Raw genomic sequence first — 20,994 nt, forward strand, 5'->3', positions numbered from 1 at the left:
GTATACCACACATAAAGTGCGAAAATGCAAGGGGGTATCCTATTTGTAACTTGTACAGTTTATAAAGTTATTTTTCACATTTTACATTTTCCTGCATTTTACACCTCTTTTTAGTCCCTTGAAAAGTGGGTTTCACAGTACTTAGATTTGTATTAGACTTTAAAAAATTTATCTTTTTCCAAAATGCTTTACTTTTTGTAGCCAGTCTACATGTTGTAAAATGACAGAGTGGGATTACACTTGCTGATTTGATTGATTCCATGTCAACTTGAATACCTGATAGCACAGTAGCATTTTCTACTTGCACGCTGTGTCCACTGTTTAGCTTGTGTATTCATATGTTTACAACTGTATGAACTTTATTTCAATTTACATTTAGATATTTACGTAACTCTCAGTTACTTATACAATATTATTATATAGAATTGTAGAACAATTTTTGCATTATGGGCATGTTAGTAGTAAAATTATTGAGTGTTATTGCCTTTCTACACTGCAGATCATAGTAAAATATTTAGAAATATTATGATTGTAAGAGATGATGTAATTTATGTCATGTGTAACTTTTGTAAATCCTTAAAATTTTGATTGTAATTTTGTCAAAATGATTTTTCCAGTAATGTAAAATTACTTTGCAATTATTGTTATGCTATTTAAGACAGCACTGCAGAAATAACATGTGGCAGCTGTAGAATTTTCCCTCTGTGTGGAGTGCAATCTGTACCAGTTAGCATAATTTTTACAAAGCTGATTATAAATTTTTCAGATAGTCAAAAATGTGTCATGTACATTATTTAGTAGAGTCCTACTCACGGAAACTAGTCCAGGCTACAAAAGCTTCAACTGCAGCACAGTCAGTTTTAACCCGTTGACAAGAGATTAAAATCAAAGTCAAGTTGTGTAGTTATTGGCTAGTTAGAATTTTGTATCCTCTTTATTTTGACCATCAACAGCTAGTTTGCTGCCCAAATAGCAAACCTCATTTACTACTATCAGTGTCTCGTTTCCTAATCTAATTACCTCAGCAGTGTCTGATTTAAAAAGACTACATTCCATTGCCTTTGTTTTACCTTAGTTGATGTGTATCTTATAATTCTTTTCATGTCATCATCCATTCCATTCAACTGTTCCTCCAAGTCCTTTGCTGTCCCTAAAAGAATGACATTGTCTTATTTCTCCTCCTTGAACTTTAATTCCCTTTTCAAATTTGTCCTTGATTCTTGCTCAATATACAGACTAAATAATATTGGGGATAGTCTAAAACCCTGTCTCAATCCTTTCTCAAATATTTTTTTCTCTTTCATGCCCTTTGACTTTTACAACTGCAGTCTGATTTGTATGCAAGTTGTAAACAACCTTTCACTCCCTGTATTTTATCCATGCATACATCCAAATTTCAAAGAGTGTAGTTCAGTCAACATTGTCAACAGATTTAGAGAAATGTATAAATACTGTAAAGTAGATTTGCCTATCCTCAGTCCGTTCTTTACGACAAAATATGAGGTCAATAGTGACACACTGCCTGTTGGCTTCTTTCTCGGATTTTTTGGCCAATGTTTGTTTGATGATTTTTCTGATGTTTCACCAGCTGACATTGGATTGGATTAGATTAGGTTAGTTTTTTGTTCCATAGATACGTGCTGAGGAGATGCTCGTGGATGTGGAACATGTCAATTTTTTAAGCTGAAATAACAGTACTAATAGTGTGAATATATACAATACATCATTTATTTCTATTAAAAAATTCGTCAATGGAGTAGAAGGAATTGGCCACTAGTAAGTCTTTCAGGCTCCTTTTAAACTGATCTTTATTTGTAACATAAATTTTTTATGTTTGCTGGCAAATTATTGAAGATGAGTGTTCCTGAGTAGTGGACCCCTTTTTGAACTAAGGTAAGTGCTTTTAAGTCCTTGTGCAGATCATTTTTGTTCCTAGTATTGTATGTATGAACTGAGCTGTTTGTTGGAAAAAAGAGATATATTATTTAGGACAAATTTCATTAAGGAGTAAATATACTGAGAGGCAGTAGTTAGTATACCCAGTTCTTTGAAGAGGTTTCTACAGTATGTCTGTGAATTTACTCCACAAATAATAGGTATTACCCACTTTTGGACTCTGAAAACTTTTGTTTGACTTGAAGAGTTACCCCAAAATATTATACCATATGACATTATGGAATGAAAGTAGGCAAAGTATGCAAGCTTTTTCATTTTTATGTCGCCTATGTCTGCTAACACTCGAATTGCAAATACAGATTTGTTAAGGCGTTTCTGCAGTTCCATGGTGCGCTCCTCCCAGCTGAATTTATTATCAAGTTGTAATCCCAGGAATTTAAGACTGTCAACCTCTTCTATCTGCTCTTCTTCATACTTTATGCATATTCTGGGTGGAAACCTCTTACAGGTTCTGAATTGCATTTAGTGAGTCTTTTTGAAGTTTAATGTCAGTGAGTTGGCTTTAAACCATTTATTAATATCCATGAAAATATCATTAGCAGATCTTTCTAGAACTACACTCGACATACTATTTATTGCAATGCTTGTGCCATCTGCAAACAAAATGAACTCTGCTTCTGGCAGTGTAACTGATGAGAGATCATTAATGTACACAAGAAAAAGCAATGGCCCTAAGATGGATCCTTGTGGGACACCACATGTAATTTCTTCCCATTCTGATGATGACTGATGACTTAATTCACTAGTCCCTTGCACTGACACCCTTTGTTTCCTGTTAGTTGTCAAAGCTCCATTGCCTATTGCAATAGAGGGAGAAGATTTGACAATGCCAGCCACTCATATTGGCAAAACATAAAAAAAAAAATCATCAAACAAATGTTGGCTGAAGGACCCGAGACAGAAGCCAACAGGCAATTTGTCAACAAGTGGCCATGAAAGCCTTCATAATTTTGCAGGTCAGTATTGCTTCGTGTGCACCTACATTTCTCTGCAACCCAAACTAATCTTCTCGAAGGTCAGCTTTAACAGTTTTTCCATTCTTCAGTAAATAATTTTAGTAATTTGCAATCATGATTTATGAAACTGGTGGTTTGGTAGTATTCACACTTGTCAGCATCTGTCTTCTTTGAATTATTATATTCCTCTTGAAGTCTAAGGATATTTTTCTTTATCAATTCTTGTCACTGAGTGGAACAGTTCTGCAACAGCTGTCTCTTCTGAGGAACTCCCTAATTTTGGAGATATGTTGTCTACACCAGGGGTTTTGTTTACAATTAGATCTTTCAGTGCTTTGTCATATTCTTCTCACAGTATCATATCTTCCACCTCATCTTTACCTGCCTCCTCTTTGCGTAGTATTGTCCTCATTTTGTTTCCTGTTTTATAAACCCTCTACATATTTCACCTTTCGGTGTTCCCTTTTTTTAGTACTGGCTTGCCAACGTAGTTCTTGATATCCATACAGTTGCTTCTCTGTTCTCCGAAGGTTTCCTTAATTTTCCTGTAGGCAGAATTTGTCTTTCCCTAAATATTGCATATTTCCGCTGTCTCACATTTTTCTTCTACCTGATTAGCTATTTTGTGCTTCCTGTCAAATTCGTTCTTTAGACGTCTATATTCCCTTTGCCTACTTCGTATGGTGCATTTTTATGTTATCTCATTTAATCAATCAAGTTCAACAGATCCTGTGTTATTGAATGATTTCTACTAGACCTTGTCTGTTTACCTAGGTGCTCTTCTGTTGCCTTCACTACTTTGCCTTTTATAGTAATCATTTCTCCAGTTTCAATCTAACATTACCCAATACTCCCACTGAAATCTTATGCAGCATTTGGTTTTTCAATATATGCAGCCCCCATTTTCTTAATTTCGTACCTTTTTGCTATTTATTCAGTCTTAAGGTAAGTATTGTGCCCAGAAACTCCATATTACAAATTTGTCTTCTTGAGAATTTCCTTTTTGATACAGTTATCTGTTATTTAGTTCACAATGTTTGAAAGCTAGAGATTTGACATACTCTAGTAGCCTTGTTGACACGGTTTTCTGTGAATAAGCATTGGACCAAGGAAAATTTTTGCTTCTGGTGGAAGACATCCTTAGAGGCAGTGGAGATGTGGGTAGATCATTCTTCAATGTAGACTACATTATAAAGTGAATCAATGCACACTGTGCTTGCTTAGCAAGCTGGAACTCCTGAACAATTTATTAACAGCTGTAAAACAGTCAAATCAGAATGTTATCTGATGATTGAGAAAGATCACAGAATCATGCCATAATTTTTATACAGCAGAAGTGTGACTTAACTTGCTTTATTTAGCACTTTTGAGGATAATAATGTCTCTAATTTTAGCTCTTCCTCTTTTCTGTTAAAGTAGTTGGTGTGCTTCAGATTTCTACACCCTCCATATAATTCCTAGCATACTAATGATCTGTCCTTGAGGAAACCAAATTATCAGAGAACTGAACTTGTTTACTTCTGGTCTCAGTGAATGGTATGCTATTGCTGATTTATCCTTGTTGCCCAGATAACAGTCTTTTTTTATTTACTTTAATACGAGTGTTAATGCTCGTTTGGTTGTTCCTGTGTACACTGAATTTTGTATACCCATGCAATGGCAAGTTGGTGGCGCAATTTGTTTGCAGTAATCAATAAATAATGCACCTTTCTTGTTGAATACTATGCCAATACTGTTTCTTCTTAGCGCTCTGCTGATGTGATCTGATTATTCTTAAAAAATGAGAGGAAAACTTCTCCTAGCAGGTTGTTTTCACCCAAAAACTGGAGTCTAGCGAAGTAGCATCCTGTTAATCTCTGCCATAGTAGCCACTTCGTAACAAAATCTCTTGTGTTATTATTTTACTAAATTTTTACTTTGATCATGTTACTAATGGCCTGAGGGGTTACTTAAGCAATCTGACTTAGTTATTTATTGATCTCCGAAACACATCACGACCTTTAAAAGGCTTCCAGGATTCTGCATGTCTTTTCAGTGTCATTCACTGGACCTAGGTCTGTTGTGACTTGGAAAGAGCAAAGAAGGGTGCGGTTCACACAGTCGATAGTGTGGCCATTAGCAGCCTTGCGGCAAGTGCAGAGAATCTGGAGTGAGTGCAGCACCTGCTGGCGGCCAGCCTGGAATTGTCATACTTGGCTGAATTTGAAGTAGTGCACTTGGCACCTCACTTCTAGTCAGTGCAAATGCTGCTGGTCCCACAGCATCTCCGAATTTGTCATTGGATTCTTTTACTCATTGTGCAATATACAGATTGAATAACACTGGAGATAGCTTACAGCCCTGTCTCACTCTCTTCTCAGCTATGGCTTCTCACACGTCCTTTAAGTAATAACTAGTCTGGCTTCTGTACGAGTTGTAAATAACCTTATGCTTTCTTCATTTTATCCCTGTTACCTTCAGAATTTCTAGTCAACATTGTAAAAAGATTTCTCTAAGTCTATAAAAGCTGCAAACATATGTTTGTCTTTCTTCAGTCTATCTTCTAAGATAAGTTGCAGGGTCAGTATTGATTGCCTTGTAGGTTCATACATTTCTCTGAAAACCAAACTAATCTTCCCTAAGGTCAGTTTCTAACAGTTTTTCCAGTCTTCTCATATCATTTTGCAAGCTTGACTAATTAAACTGGTGGTTTGGTAGTATTAACTACTGTCAGTACCTGCCTTCTTTCAAATTGGGGTAACTTCATTCTTCTTGAAGTGCGGGAGTATTTCACCCATCTTAAACATCTTACACATAAGGTAGACTAGTTTTGTTACAGCTGGCTCTCCCAAGGGTGTGAATAATTCTGAGTGATTGTTTTCTATTCCAGGGCCTTGTTTTGACTAAGGTCTTTCAGTGCTCTGACAAATACTTCTTGCAGTATCACATCTCCCACCTCATCTTCATCAAGCTTCCTCTTTTCTTTCTATAGTATTGTGTTATAAGTTCGGATCTCTTGTATAGCCCTTCTGTATCTCTCTCCAGTCTTGTCCTTCATCCAGTGCTGCCACTACCACTTTTGTGCTTGTTGCACAGAAGCCTCCTCAGACAAAAAATCAGAAGTCGAAGGCAAAGAATTGCTCAATGATGGTGTCAGGAAGTACATCGTCTGATGATGTCGACATCATCCCTGCTGATGCCTCTCTCGAATACTCCTCAGAGGCGCTGGACCTTGATTTTGCACTGGGGCAATTTTCTAGCCCCGAGACTGAGCCTCTGTCCACTGTAGTCTCCCCTCTAAGTCAGAAAGTCAGGATGAAATTGCTACCTCTCTGATAGATGGATCCCACCCTACAGTGGAACATTAATGGGTTCAGAAAACACATGAAGGAACTGAAGATCCTCACACAGAGATGCCCACTGTGCTTGTGCTTGCTGGAAGCACACTTTAAAATGTCCAATGCCCCTGTACTATGGGGCTATATGCTGTATTGCAAGGTTGACCTTATGGGGCCAGGGGCCAAGGGAGGGGTTGCTGTGTTTGTCAATAATAGGCACCACTCCTCTGCTCTCTCCCTGCCTACTGACCTGCAAGCAGTTGCCATTGAAATTCATGTGTGTTGGAGGATCACAGTTTGCTCACTGTACCTACCTCTGCAAGATGTAGCAGACTCCTAGGCTCTCACAGATCGTGTGGGACAACTCGTCCGACCATTTCTCCTATTGGGGCTCAACCTCTACTTGCCGTCAGAGTCAGGTTTTGGAGATCCTCATGGCGTCTCATGAGCTGTGCATCCTGCACACAATTACTCACACTGTGCTGCTACTGGATCATTCTCAGCCATTGACCTCTCCTTCTGCTCCCCAGTGCTTGCAGACTCTGTTCGGTGGGGAGATGGTGATGACCTTCATTCCAGTAACCTTTTCCCATTCGGAATTCACGTACTGGATGTAGCATTACCTGAAGAGAGGCCACCAAAATGGTTGGTCAGCAGGGCTAACTGAACGCTGTTCAGCTGCCTGGCTGTGTTGGAACACAGTGACAGTGTCCAAGAATGGGTAGACAACATTATGTAGTGGTCCATCACGCTGCTGACTTGTCCGTCCCGAAGTCCTCAGGTCATCTCAGGAGGCAGTTTGTACCTTCGCGGCCCAGTGAGAGCCACTCAGCAATCTGGGGCATGTGTGTGGCTTTTCAGCAGTTTAATCACCACCAAACAGCAGAGAACCTTACAGCATTTTGGATCATGAGACCCATTGCTTGACACGTAGTCAAGGAGAGAAAGGGAAGGTCATGGCAAGGGTTCGTGGACTCTGTCAACCATTTCACTTGTTCTGCAAAAGTATTGGAAGCTGGTATGAGGATTTCTGGTAAACACAGCTGTTTACCAATAGTAGCAGTGCTGCATCAAACAACACTTTGAGACATCACTCAGATGATGGCAGAGCATTTGCAAAATCTGCCAGCCAGGATACATAGTGTCACTGCTACTGTGTGACTGTAGAGAGGGACAAGTTGTACTTTAGATCCAACAATTGTAAGTCTGACAGCAACCTTTTCTCCATGTGAGAACTGGAATCGGTACTGTCTTGAGACTCGTGATACTGCACCTGGTTATGACCAACTCCGGTACTGCATACTTAGACATTTGCTAGCTTTCTCAAAGGAAATCCTCCTTGAATATTTTAATTTGATGCGGCAGACAGGTCAATTTTACAACTTGTGGAGAGAGTCAATTTTTATTCCTCTCCTCAAACAGGGAAAGAACTCCATGTGACTCAATAGTTACTGGAGTATTGCCTTAACAAGCTGTGTAGGAAACACCCTGGAGTGAATGGTTAACCACCATCTGGTCTGATTATTAGAGACTGGGCAATTTCTTAGCCACTCTGTGTGGATTCCGAAGATTTCAGTTCGCTGTGGACAACATGACCCTGCTAGAGGCAGCTATCCAGCAGGCTTTCCTATGTAAAAATCACTGTCTCGGCACATTCTTTGAGATCAGCAAGGCATACGGCATTACTCTGAGACACAGTATTCTCACACAATTGCATCAGTGGGGCTTTTGTGGCCACCTCCTCAACTTCATACAGTCTTTCCTGTTTCAGTAGTTTTTTAGGTCACAAGTGGGTGACACTGTGTCAGATCGTTTTGAGCAGGAGAATGGTATCCTTCAGGGCAGTTTTTGAGTGTTACTCTGCTGTTTACTGTGTTTGCAGCTTCAAGGTCCGACTACCTTGTGACTTTACTGTCTTCGACATGGAAATTTATGCAACCTTGAGGGCACTTGGGCAGATGAGACATGCTTCAAGTGCTAAATTCCTTGTCTTTTCCAATTCTCTACATGCCCTCCACTGTCTGCAATGCCTGTGCCCAGCAGATAAAGTAGTCCAGTATATCCAGGACACTCTCCTCCAACTGTAATGGCTGGGAAAGGAGGTGTCTTTTTTTCTGAATGCCAGGGCACATGGGTATTGTGGCGAACGAAAAGGAAGGTGTTGCAGTCAAGGAGGAGTGTCCTGACCCCCCCCCCCCCCCCCCCCCCCCCCCCAATGTTATCTCCTTGCTGTTGAGGTACAGAGTCACGTGTCACTGGGAAGAGAAGTTTCTGAAAATGACAGATAATAAGTTGGGTCTAGTAAAGCCCACAACACAGCTGTGGTGTACCTCCTTCCAGCCACGTTTTGGTCTTTATATCATGGTCCCCTGTAGGGTTTGACCTCCATTCTTCAAAATTTTCCCGAAGAGCGAGCCAGTTGGGAAGGACACCTTACAAGGTGCATCATGTATTGAGATCTTTAACCCACTCTCTCATCATCACATTGCAGTCCTGCCCATTCTCCATCTCTTGGGCAAGGACACCTTCCTGGGTGCGTTTTCCACCATGCACTATGCAGTGTTGATTTCTGCATTGACGATGACCCTGGACTTCTTTGCACCTGATATGCAGCACGGCAGCCAGTCCGTTGTGGTGGGGCCGCCATGTACCCTGTTGGTTGTAGCCCTCTGACCACACAGGGATTGCTCTGTTGACGTCTGTGCCGTTAACTCACCAAGTATGCCAAGAGGTAGATGCCTATCCCCTTGGGGCATTGGGACTCCCAGCAATGGCCATCCTGCCAGGTGGCCTTTGCTGCAGCTGGGTCGTGCCCATGGGGAGGGCCCCTGATCAGGGTGGATGACACGCGATGAAGCGTAGTCCATCATATCTTGCTGGTGGTGAAACACCTGCAGTCTCTAAGCGATCACGAGCTCAATTCAACACACAGAAGTACGACCCCAAATCGTTCCCCTTCCTGGCCACACCATGGGAGGAACGTCAGGCTAAGGATGGCAGTGGATCTTATTCACCCCAGTACCTTGTATGTTCGAGAGCTGATGGAAAATCTTTCATGACGATGAAGCCTCAGTTTTTTTGTTGAGCATTTAGAGGACAAGTTCAGGGAGGTGGAGGGCTTGTCCAAAATGAGATCTGATTCAGTCTTGGTCAAAACAGCATCATCTGCCCAGTCATGGGAGTTACTCGCTTGTGACAAGCTGGGGTGTTTCTGTAACCAACACGCCCCATAAGAGCTTATATATGTTCCAGGGTATCATATTTCACACAGACCTACTTTTGGAGTCCAACGATGAGCTGCACGCCAATTTAGAGTGGCGAGGGTACATTTTGTCCATGTCCACCGGGGTCTGAAGGATAATCGGGTTGCCACCGGTGCCTTCATCTTGGCCTTTGAGGGTGATACATTGCCCGAGAAGGTCAAGGTGATTGTCTACCGGTGTGATGTAATGCCCTATATCCCTCCCCTGATATGATGCTTTAAGTGCTGGAAATTCAGCCATACGTCTTCCCGCTGTACTCCCAGTGTCACATGCCGAGATTGTGGATGCCCATCACATCCCAATACTCCATGTGCCCTGCCTCCCATATGTGTCAACTGCAGAGAGCACCATTCGCCTTGCTCGCCTGACTGCAGGATTCTTCAGAAAGAAAGGACAGACTGACCTACACTGAGGCTAAGAGAAAATTTGAACACCTGCATCTTGTGCGTATGACATCGCCTTACGTCACTATTACAACAGTTCTGGCACTATCAGCTCCGCCAACCCAGGTCACCTCTCAGATCAGACCCGGAAGACTACACCTGCACTGTTGATGGTGGTGGGCATTTCCTTCCCTGTTACTCCTGCACCACCTACTTTGGGGATGTCCGCCCCCACTACTAGGCTGGAGAAGTGTAAGTCTTCTTCGGCTTCTCTCGCTAGGAAGTGGTCCCTTGGGTCACTCCCTTCCCAGGTTTCTTCTAGTGGGAACGACGACACCTGCCAGTGGCTGAAGAGCCCAAAAGCAGCTGGTTGTAGGGCTTCATGCTCATCCTCAGTCCCAGAGACAGAGGCAGTGAAGTCCTCCCAGCCAGGGAAACCCAAGGAGCAGTGAGAGAAATCCAAAAAGAAAACCCCTAAGACCAAGAAAATTGCCGTGTCAGCCACACCACCGCTACCTACAAGCTCTGCGGCTGAGGATGGGGTGGAGATTTTGGCGTATGCTAAGGACCTAGGTCTCGCCAGACCCTCAGACACAATGGATATAGATGGCTCAGGCAATAAATCGGTAGTTTTTGCTCGAGTATCATGTCGTTTTTGGAAACCCAGAATCTACTATGTAGGAATTAACATGGATTCCGGAAACAGCAATCGTGTGAGACCCAACTCGCTTTATTTGTTCATGAGACCCAGGAAATATTAGATACAGGCTCCCAGGTAGATGCTATTTTTCTTGACTTCCGGAAGGTGTTTGATACAGTTCTGCACTGTCGCCTGATAAACAAAGTAAGAGCCTACGGAATATCAGACCAGCTGTGTGGCTGGATTGAAGAGTTTTTAGCAAACAGAACACAGCATGTTGTTATCAATGGAGAGGTGTCTACAGACGTTAAAGTAACCTCTGGTGTGCCACAGGGGAGTGTTATGGGACCATTGCTTTTCACAATATATATAAATGACCTAGTAGATAGTGTCGGAAGTCCCATGCGGCTTTTCGCGGATGATGCTGTAGTATACAGAGAAGTTGCAGCATTAGAAAATTGTAGCAAAATGCAGGAAGATCTGCAGCGGATAGGCACTTGGTACAGGGAGTGACAACTGACCCTTAACATAGACAAATGTAATGTATTGCGAATACATAGAAAGAAGGATCCTTTATTGTATGATTATATGATAGCGGAACAAACACTGGTAGCAGTTACTTCTGTAAAATATCTGGGAGTATGCATGCGGAACGATTTGAAGTGGAATGATCATATAAAATTAATTGTTGGTAAGGCGGGTACCAGGTTGAGATTCATTGGGAGAGTGCTTAGAAAATGTAGTCCATCAACAAAGGAGGTGGCTTACAAAACACTCGTTCGACCTATACTTGAGTATTGCTCATCAGTGTGGGATCTGTACCAGATCGGGTTGACGGAGGAGATAGAGAAGATCCAAAGAAGAGCGGCGCGTTTCGTCACAGGGTTATTTGGTAACCGTGATAGCGTTACGGAGATGTTTAACAAACTCAAGTGGCAGACTCTGCAAGAGAGGCGCTCTGCATCGCAGTGTAGCTTGCTTAGAGCGATTAGAGCGCGCACTGAGGCTTTCAGACGGTCGTTCTTCCCGCGAACCATACGCGACTGGAACAGGAAAGAGAGGTAATGACAGTGGCACGTAAAGTGCCCTCCGCCACACCCCGTTGGGTGGCTTGCGGAGTATAAATGTAGATGTAGATGTAGCAGAAGGTGACCCTAAGGTGTAAACTGCCTCATTGAATGTTCCATGCCTTCCCAGTCTCATGATGTCATCCTCCAGTGGAATTGCAGTGGTTTTTTCCACTGCCTGGCTGAGCTACAGCAACTTTTAAGCCTTACACCTGCTATCTGCATTGCCGTCCAGGAAACCTGGTTCCCAGCAATGCAGACCCCTGCCCTCCGCGACTATAAGGGATATTACAGGAACCATAGTGACTATAATTGAGTGTCAGATGGAGTTTGCGTTTATGTCCTAAACTCAATCTGTAGTGAAACTGTGCCCCTTCAAACCCCTCTTGAATCTGTGGCTGACAGAATAAGGACGACACAGGAAATAACTGCAGTGTAGGCCTATATCTTCTTCCAGATGGTGCGGTACCCCTGAGTGTATTAGCTGCACTGAATGATAAACTCCCTGAACCTTTCCTACTTCTGGAAGATTTTAATGCCCATAACCCCTTGTGGGGTGGCCCCATGCTTACTGGCCGAGGCAGAGATGTCAAAACTTTACTGTCTTAGTTCGACCTCTGCCTCTTAAATTCCGGGGGCCGCCACACATTTCAGTGTGGCTCATGGTAGTTACTTGGCCATTGATTTATCAATTTGCAGCCCAGGACTTCTCCCATCTATCCACTGGAGAGCACATGACAATCTGTGTGGTAGTGACCACTTCCCCATCTTCCTGTCACTGCCGCAGCATCAGGAACTCGGACACCTGCCCAGATGGGCTTTGAACAAGGCGGACTGGGGAACTTTCACCTCTGCTGTCACCACTGAATCTCCCCCACATGGTAACATCGATGTGATGGTTTAGCAGGTGACTAGCACAATTGTTTCTGCAGCAGAAAATGCGAACCCTCACTCTTTAGGGTGCCCGAGGCCAATTAAGGAGCGTCGGCGAGCTCTACTGCGGCATAAGCGGCACCCTTCCCTGGAGCACCTGATAGCCTTTAAACGGCTCCGTGCCCGTGTTTGCTACCTTATCAAACAACGGAAGAAGGGGTTTTGGGAGAGATAAGTCCCACCATTGGGTGCCACATGTCACCTTCCCAAATCTGGGCAAAGATCAGATGTCTTTACGGGTACCAGGCCCCAACAGCTGTCCCCGGTGTTACCATAAATGGTGAGTTATGTACTGACGCAAACATGATTGCTGAGCAGTTTGCTGAGCACTTTGCTCGAGCTTCTGTGTCGGAGAATTACCCCCCAGCCTTTTGCACACTGAAACGGCGGTCAGCCTCACCAACGTTCTTTGTAAGCTGCTGGAACGTATGGTATGTCAGCGGTTGGGTTTGGTCCTGCAGTCATGTGGCTTGCTGGCTCCATGTCAGGGTGGCTTCCGCCAGGGTCGCTCTACCACTGATCATCTTGTGTCCATCAAGTCTGCCATCCGAACAGCCTTTTCCAGATGGCATCACATGATTTTCATCTTTTTTTACTTACATAAAGCATACAACACGACTTGGCGATGACATATCCTTGCCACATTGTATGAGTGGGGTCTCCGGGGACCACTCCTGATTTTTATCCAAAACTTCCTGTCGTTCCGTACTTTCCGTGTCCAGTTGGTGACTCCCATATTTCCATCCATATCCAGGAGAATGGAGTCCTGCAGGGCTCTGTATTGAGTGTCTCTCTATTTTTAGTGGCCATTAACGGTCCAGCAGCAGCTGTCGGGCCCTCCGTCTCACATTCTCTTTATGCAGACGACTTCTGCATTTCGTACTGCTCCTCCAGTACTGTTGTTGCTGAGCGGCACCTCCTGGGAGCCATCCACAAGGCGCAGTCACGGGCTCTAGCCCACGGATCCCAGTTTTCAGCCGCAATGTCATGTGTCATGCACTTCTGTCTGTGTCTTACCGTTCATCCGGTACCTGCACTTTACCTTAATGACGATCCACTCACTGTAGTGGAGACATATCAATTCCTAGGACTGGTTTTCAACACTTGATTGACTTGGCTCCCTCATCTTCGTCATCTTAAGCAAAAGTGCTGGCAGCACCTCAATGCCCTCCATTGCCTGAGAAGCACCAATTGGGGTGCAGATCGCTGTACACTACTGCAGCTCTACAGAGCCCTTGTCCAATCCCGAATTGAGTATGGGAATGTGGTTTATGGTTTGGCAGTGCCTTCAGCATTGCATTTACTAAACCCTATGCACCACTGTGGGGTTCGATTAGCGACATGAGCTTTTAGGACGAGTCCGGTGACTAGCGTACTGGTGGAGCTTGGTGTCCCTCCACTGCAGATTAGACGTGCGCAACTGCTCGCCAGCTACGCAGCACACATTCATAGTTCCCCTGAGCATCTGAATTACCGTCTCCTTTTCCCGCCCGCGGCAGTCCATCTCCCGCATCAGCGGCCCAGATCGGGGCTAACGATTGCGGTTCGCGTGCGGTCCCTTCTCTCCAAACTGGAGTCCTTCCCTTTACCACCTCTACTTGCAGTCCATCCGCGTACACCTCAGCCTCAGCCGCAGCTTCGTCGGGACCTTTTGCATCGCCCTAAGGACTCAATTCATCCCGCTGCCCTCCGCTGTGAGTTCCTCTCGATTCTTGACGTGTTCCGTGGCTTTGAAGTGGTTTACACCAACGGCTCAATGGCTGACGGTCATGTAGGCTTCGCATATGTTCCTTGCCAGTTGGCTGCAGTGTTTTCACTGCAGAGCTAACGGCCATATTTGTGCTCTTGAGCACATCCGCTCATGTCGTGGTGAGTCATTTCCCTGTGTACTGACTCATTGAGCAGCGTACAAGCTATCGACCTGTGCTACCCTCGCCACCCTCGCCACCCTCTGGTAGCATCAATTCAGGAGTCCATCTATGCCCTGGAAAAGTCTCGCCGTTCCGTGGTGTTTGTGTGGACCCCAGGACATGTCGGAATCCCTGGCAACAAACTTGCTGACAAGCTGCCCAAACGTGCGACGCGGAAGCCGCTTCTGGAGATAGGCATCTCCGAAGCTGACCTGCATTCTGTCTTACACCGCAGGGTTTTCCGGCTTTGGGAGACGGAATGGCATAACAGCACGTACAGCAAACTGTGTGCCATTAAGGAGACTATGAATGCATGGTTACCTCTTCCGTCGTGAGGACCCACCTCAGTATCCCTGTGGCTCTCAAATGACAGTCATCCACCTCTTGCTAGACTGCCCACTTTTAGCCACTCTACGGCATACTTTTAACTTTCCCAGCACCCTGCCTTCGGTGTTGGGCGACAATGCTTCCACAGCAGCTTGAGTTTTACGTTTTATCTGTGAGAGTGGGTTTTATATTTCTATGTAGTTTTTAGTGCATGTCCTTTGTCCCTCTGTGTCCTCCACCCTAGTGCTTTTAGAGTGGAGGTTTTAATTTCTTGCAGAGTGGCTGGCATTCCCTTTTTATTCTCATGGTTGTCCAGCCACTGTAATCTGCTTTCATGGTTTACTCTCTTCTGTTTCTAGCATCCCTCTGTTTTCTTGTCCTCTTTTGTTCCTTTTAGTGTTTATTGCCTTCCCTTCGTTCTTGTGGCTTTTCCTTTCTTTCCGTTTTGTGTTATATGTTTCATCCGTTTTATTCTCCCACTTGTGGCATTGTTTTATTAGGAACAAGGGACTGATGATCTCATAGTTTGGTCCCTTCTCCCGCCTTCTTGCTCCAGTGTGATGACCCTCCAGTGTGTGATGCTTGTGGCATACAGGTGAGTGTGTGCCATTTTTACTAGACTGTGTTTTATCTTTGGACCAGAATGCAGTGGCAGATTTGCTGGCAGTTGTGCCCTCTATTTTAAGTGACATTGAAGCAAATGTGGTTAGAGTTTTAAGGTTTTCAGATCTCTCCAACTTGTTTCTGTGAAGTTTGGGGAGATGTCCTTGATGTGTTAACAGGATGACTGGCTCACACACGTGTTTTGTAAGTGGGCAGCCAGTCACTTTTCTCTGTGCCTTTCATTTAGCTGTTCTGTGCTTTTACTTCTGTTTCAATCCTATCTATAGCGGCCTCAGCTGCCAGAGACAGTAATCACGTGTGTTCAAGTTGTACTTGTGTGCATGCGTGCGTGCGTGCGTGTGTGTGTGTTTTTCTACTTTAGGAGGCCTTGTTTGTAGTGCCTGTCTGCTACTCAGCTTCTTCACTATTTGGCAATTAGCAATCCATACTTTTGATAATATTGTCAAGAGAAAAAAGAGTTTTGGCTACTTCTCACGACAAGAGTTTTTACCATGTATATCACATTTTGATTTGCAGCCAGCAGTGTACAGTGGTCCAGAGCTGTGGTCCAGGCTCGGACAGGCTGGAGTTGCCCTGGGCCTGGCGTGGACAGAGGCTGGTGGGGAGCTGCTGCTGGTGGAGGCCAGCCAGATGGCCGGCTCTGGAGACCTAATGCTCACGGGGCAGCTGGGCAGCGTCATGCGTGAGTCGGCACAGCTCGCTCTCAACTGGGTGCGTGGTGCGGCCAATCAGGTAAGAACGACCCTGCTGCTGGTGGTTATATGTTCATTTCTTCATTACTGTTGAACCCCCCCCCCCACACACACAAAGTAACCAAATTAACTATCCCCTATTATCTTAACCCAGTTTGATTCAGTACTTCTTCATTAGACTAATAATTAATTGTAGAGTCTCTCCTTTGTTGACTCCATAAGAGGAAGCACATGCTTATTGAAATTATATCCTCAAATAAAATAGAAATAGGGGAGGAGAAGTTAAAGGTGCTGCTCTTTCTTAAAAGTTTATGCTTGTCTGTAATAGTGTGAAAATAGTTGTTACTATCTCGCAGCTTAACAGTCAGGAGGCCACTTTTCTGAATCGACCAATCTCCAGTGGTGTTCAACAGAGCTCCCCATGTGGTGTATTTGTTGACCTCTACTGCAAATTAAACTCTGTCTGCTTACAAGAATTATGCCAACCTAATAAACATTGCCATAGGCTTTATTTGGTCATCCAAAATGACGCAACTTTAGCTGTGATATGTACGTTGATGGCTCTAAGGACAATGAGAAAGCTAGCCTTGCATTTATTGACAAAAATGCTTGTGAATCACACTCCCTTCTCACCGAGTGAAGCATCTACACAGCGGAATTACTAGCATTACTGAGAGTTCTCACGCATGTACAGGCTTAATCTGCCAGAAATACACTCCTGTGCAGCGACTCCCCTAGTAATTTGAAGGCAATTGAAATTTACTCTCCAACACATCCACTGCTTGCCACCATTCATGAATTTTAATGCAGCTTGCACTATACAGGAACATAAGTGATTGCTCTGAATACTGAGACAAGCAGGTATCCTGGGCAATGACAGTTTTGATATGTTATTGAAGAAAGCATCTACAGTCGACCTGCTGCCAATACAAATTGCAGGAGTTGACTTGGGACAAAGATTAAGAAAAAGGGACAAACAACCATGCTGTTAAATCACTTCAGAACCACTAATGGGATTGAACATAGGAACACACTCCTTAGTGCTGCCTTTCTGATCCAAGACAGCCAAAATTGGTCTACGGATGAATCCTTAGTGGTGTCAAGCCACTGGCCTAATGCTGATTTTTCCTGTGTGCCTTGAGTCTTTATCATTTTGACATGGGTTTCCTTGCAGTGAAACCATACCAGGAGCTGGAGAAATTCACCATTTTTCCAGTTAAACCACATAGGTATAATAATTCTGACAGGGTACTGTGTTTCTTTGTCACATAGTATTCATCCTGTAGGAAAGTGTGAAGGTGCAGAAAACACACATCCATTATAGATGGCCAGATGAATGGCTGATTAAAAGCTGTTCAATGTCTATGTGAGGAAGTTGACTGTCACTTGTAACACCATTTTACAACAGTTGTGATATACCAGGATTCAAGAAACATTCAGCAGCAATATGAGAAAGATAGATGATGTGCTTCCATCCAGTGTCAAGAGCTTCATCTTACCATACCTGCAAGAACACATCCAACTAGCACATCCTCTACCCTGTCTAGAGACCTTTTGTGACCTCTGTGGTAAATGGCTCCTGTAGACTTATATTATTGGCTTTGAAAAGTTGTGCTGTGTGCTGTTGTGGACATAGCATATACATTTTCTTCACATGAAGGAACTACATTGTTCTTTGAATTTGGTAGCTCACTCACTGTGATTGATCCCGAGAATAGGGGCGATACAAAAGGTAGTCATAAAGTTCTTCTGAAGCTGTGGTTTTGATTGCAGAGTGATGATCATATGATGCATTCCTGGAACAGGTTGCAAACTTTCCATTACTGTGGGAGGGGCAGATACGGAAGCACCTTCTTTCTCATTTGAGGTGGCATCACTTTAGCAGCTCATGTGCAGCTGCATTGTTTTTCTGTGGGTAATGTGATGGCTATGGTGGATAAGGATGGTATTCTACAGTGACATGCTTTTCTATGGTGTGTACAGAGTTCCATCTGATGGACGATAATGCCTGACCAAACACATATATTCATACATACAGCGTAACAGCTCTTGACCGGTCTTCTTACTTCCCAGATTTGAAAATGATTGAGTGAGTCTAAGATGCTGTAGACTGAAGGCTGCCTCCCCTCCCCCCGCCCCTCTCTTTAATTTGCCCTTGGCACAACCACATGACTGTAGTTACATTTTGTCTCTAGTTAAGATATTTATTTTGGTAAACAGTGATCAAGTGGTTAGCATCTACTGATAGAATTTCAATGGCTGAGATGTTCCTGAGCTACAGAGTGTGATGTCTACCAGTTGGAAACCTTCCAGATTTGAACAAGGCCACCAAGTCACACCCATGAATACAGATAGGTGCCATGGGAATCATCTTCAAAGCTCTGGATATAAACATGTCTTCTTTGGTAGAAGCAAGTGAAAGACTGTGGATGTGGAAGTAGGTGAACCCCAACTGCAGTTGCCTAGTATCTCTGATTCACTGTAAAACTAATTTTGAGGGCATAAAAAAAAATACAGAAATGGAATGCCTTTTCTTGTGGCAATTAGTGTCTGAATACTATATGAAGCAAAGTGTTGGAAGCTGTTCCATTACACACAGTTTGAACGTATCATAGTAGATTACATTGGTTGCCCTTGTTGTGTGCCTGGTTATGTTGTGCAGCAGTACCTAGTCATTGTGAAAACCATATGTGGTGGTTATTCACTGAGTCAAGGTATGAAAGAGCTCATTCTAGATCTTGTGCAATTTTATATAAGCTCATAGTTCCTCTAATAAATAACAATTAAATATTCACGTTTCTCGCTGTATTGTCAGGTTTTTTTTTTTTGTCAGCATTTTTAGCCTTTTATGTGATTTACTTACAGTTGTGTAAACCAGATTGATTATATTTCAGTATGGATTAAAGCTTGATGGAGAGACATTATCACATTTGGATATCCACATCCATTTCCCTGCTGGAGCAGTTGGAAAAGATGGACCATCAGCAGGTGTGACTATAGCTACTGCATTAATTTCACTGTTTTCAAACAAACCAACGGCCACTGACATTGCCATGACGGGCGAGATTACTCTTAGGGGTGTTGTTCTTCCAGTAAGTATGTTTAATCTTTGTACTTATTGTGTTTCAAGTGGCTTAACTAGTTGAAAATTAATTGCTGTCCAAATTTGAGTGATTGAAGTGACTGTGACATTTCTTTTCTGATTTTGAATATTTCTGGATTGTAGGTACACCTTTCAAAGCTTCTAGAGTTTTACAGTATTAATATTGTAGTGTTGACCACTGAAAATATGAGTACCATGCAGTTTTTTCATTAAAATGGCCTTCTAGTTGCAGCTTTTGAAATAACTGTAATGATATTTGTTATGTAATAAATTCATTTTTTTGTGTGATGGAAGATGGATTCAATTTCTTCTATTGATGAGCCATTGCTGTTTCAAGTATAATATACATACTGAAATGAAATGTTGACTAGTAGCTTTTATAGGGCACAGGAAGAAGTGGAAAAATTGAGATTAACAGTATTAACGCAACTAGAATAAAGACCTGGAAAAACTGTTGATTGCTAGGTGACTGAAAAAATGACACAAATTAAAATAAGGGCTATTAAAACATTTTGAGTTCAGATGCAAGATAGGAAAGGATAGATAGAATGTTTTCCAAGTAGCATTTTGACATCAGAATGGGTGTAATAAAGTTCTGCAATATTACCTCTTTTTTCCCCCACGGTATTTCCCCCTAAACTGAGTACACCTTTTCATGTTAGAGACAACTCATGTAAACTGTTTCCACCATTGAGGTCTTCTAGCAACTAGCCATATTTGTCCAGCCTCTGAGTTAGAAGCACTATTAAACCTCTACATCTTGCAAGAAAAATGTCTCTCTTACTGCAGGAACAAACTACATCAAATATTTTGTCTTGTAATTTGCATAACATTTACCTCACTAACTAATAACCACTGATATTTTATATTTCATCTTGCGAGTATTGTCTGTAAAGTCACTGAAGACAAATACTCTTCAGCAATAAATGCTGTAAGTTTAGCAGATTTAGTTCATGTATTTTCACTTAGCATTTCATGAATTTTTTTATAGGTGGGTGGTGTCAAAGATAAAGTGTTGGCTGCCCATCGAGCTGGTGTCAAGAGGGTTATTCTGCCCAAGAAGTGTGAAAAAGATTTACATGAAGTACCTGAAAATGTGAAGGTAAGCACTTTTATCCTGTTTGTCATTTTATAAAACTTGTCATACTACTTTTTTTTAATGTATCTTTTACTTTTTACTTTGCAGAAGGACCTGACATTTGTGTTCGTTAACCATATGGATGAAGTTCTTCAAGCAGCCTTTGATGGTGGCTTTCCCCCAGGCTCATTGAAGATGGAGGTTCCCATGTTAAGTAAACTTTGAAAAAATATGTTGTTAAGAGAATTATACATTCCTGGTATTGGTTTTCATTTGCAGTGAACTGCAAAAAAGTCATTTTTGTTTTCAATACTGTAGAAAGTAATGCCCATGGTTACATGAAAATGTGCTGAAGTTGCTTTCAAACAATGGAGTGATATGTTTCATTTTGCTGCTGTGATGTGTACAGTTGTTAAATAATTTTTAAGAGATATGTGATATTGAATTACATGTTACATTTATTTTTCTACTGTTTTATAAATTTATATTGTACAGTAATAAAGTCAAGTGTACATGAAACTGTCATATTTGACACAATGTCTAGCATTCTGAGAAACAGATTATTTTGTTGCATAACTAAATGCTGGGTAATGAATTTAGTGAAAATGAGAATAAATATGTCTTTTTTTTCTTAAGAATTAAAAACAGTTGCACTTTGGGGCATCCACTTTATGTACTGAGTTTTTTTAAAAAATAGAGTTAAATAATTAAATGTTGTTATAATTGTTTGTACTTTCTTGTATTT

At 42.6% G+C, this 20,994-nt stretch overlaps 1 protein-coding gene across 1 annotated transcript in view; it reads left to right on the top strand.

Moving 5' to 3' along the window:
• The window catches only part of LOC124802974 (lon protease homolog 2, peroxisomal-like), a 102,047-nt gene extending 81,279 nt beyond the window's left edge, over positions 1-20,768 (top strand). The window contains exons 13-16 of the mRNA XM_047264071.1: positions 15,893-16,108; positions 18,963-19,160; positions 20,163-20,273; positions 20,358-20,768. Coding sequence (XP_047120027.1) covers positions 15,893-16,108; positions 18,963-19,160; positions 20,163-20,273; positions 20,358-20,474 — 642 coding nt within the window. The 3' untranslated portion in view covers positions 20,475-20,768. The remainder of the gene's footprint in view (positions 1-15,892; positions 16,109-18,962; positions 19,161-20,162; positions 20,274-20,357) is intronic.
• The last annotated feature ends 226 nt before the right edge of the window (positions 20,769-20,994 follow it).

Source organism: Schistocerca piceifrons, chromosome 6, assembly GCF_021461385.2.
Source record: "Schistocerca piceifrons isolate TAMUIC-IGC-003096 chromosome 6, iqSchPice1.1, whole genome shotgun sequence".
NCBI classification, from domain to species: Eukaryota; Metazoa; Arthropoda; class Insecta; order Orthoptera; family Acrididae; genus Schistocerca; species Schistocerca piceifrons.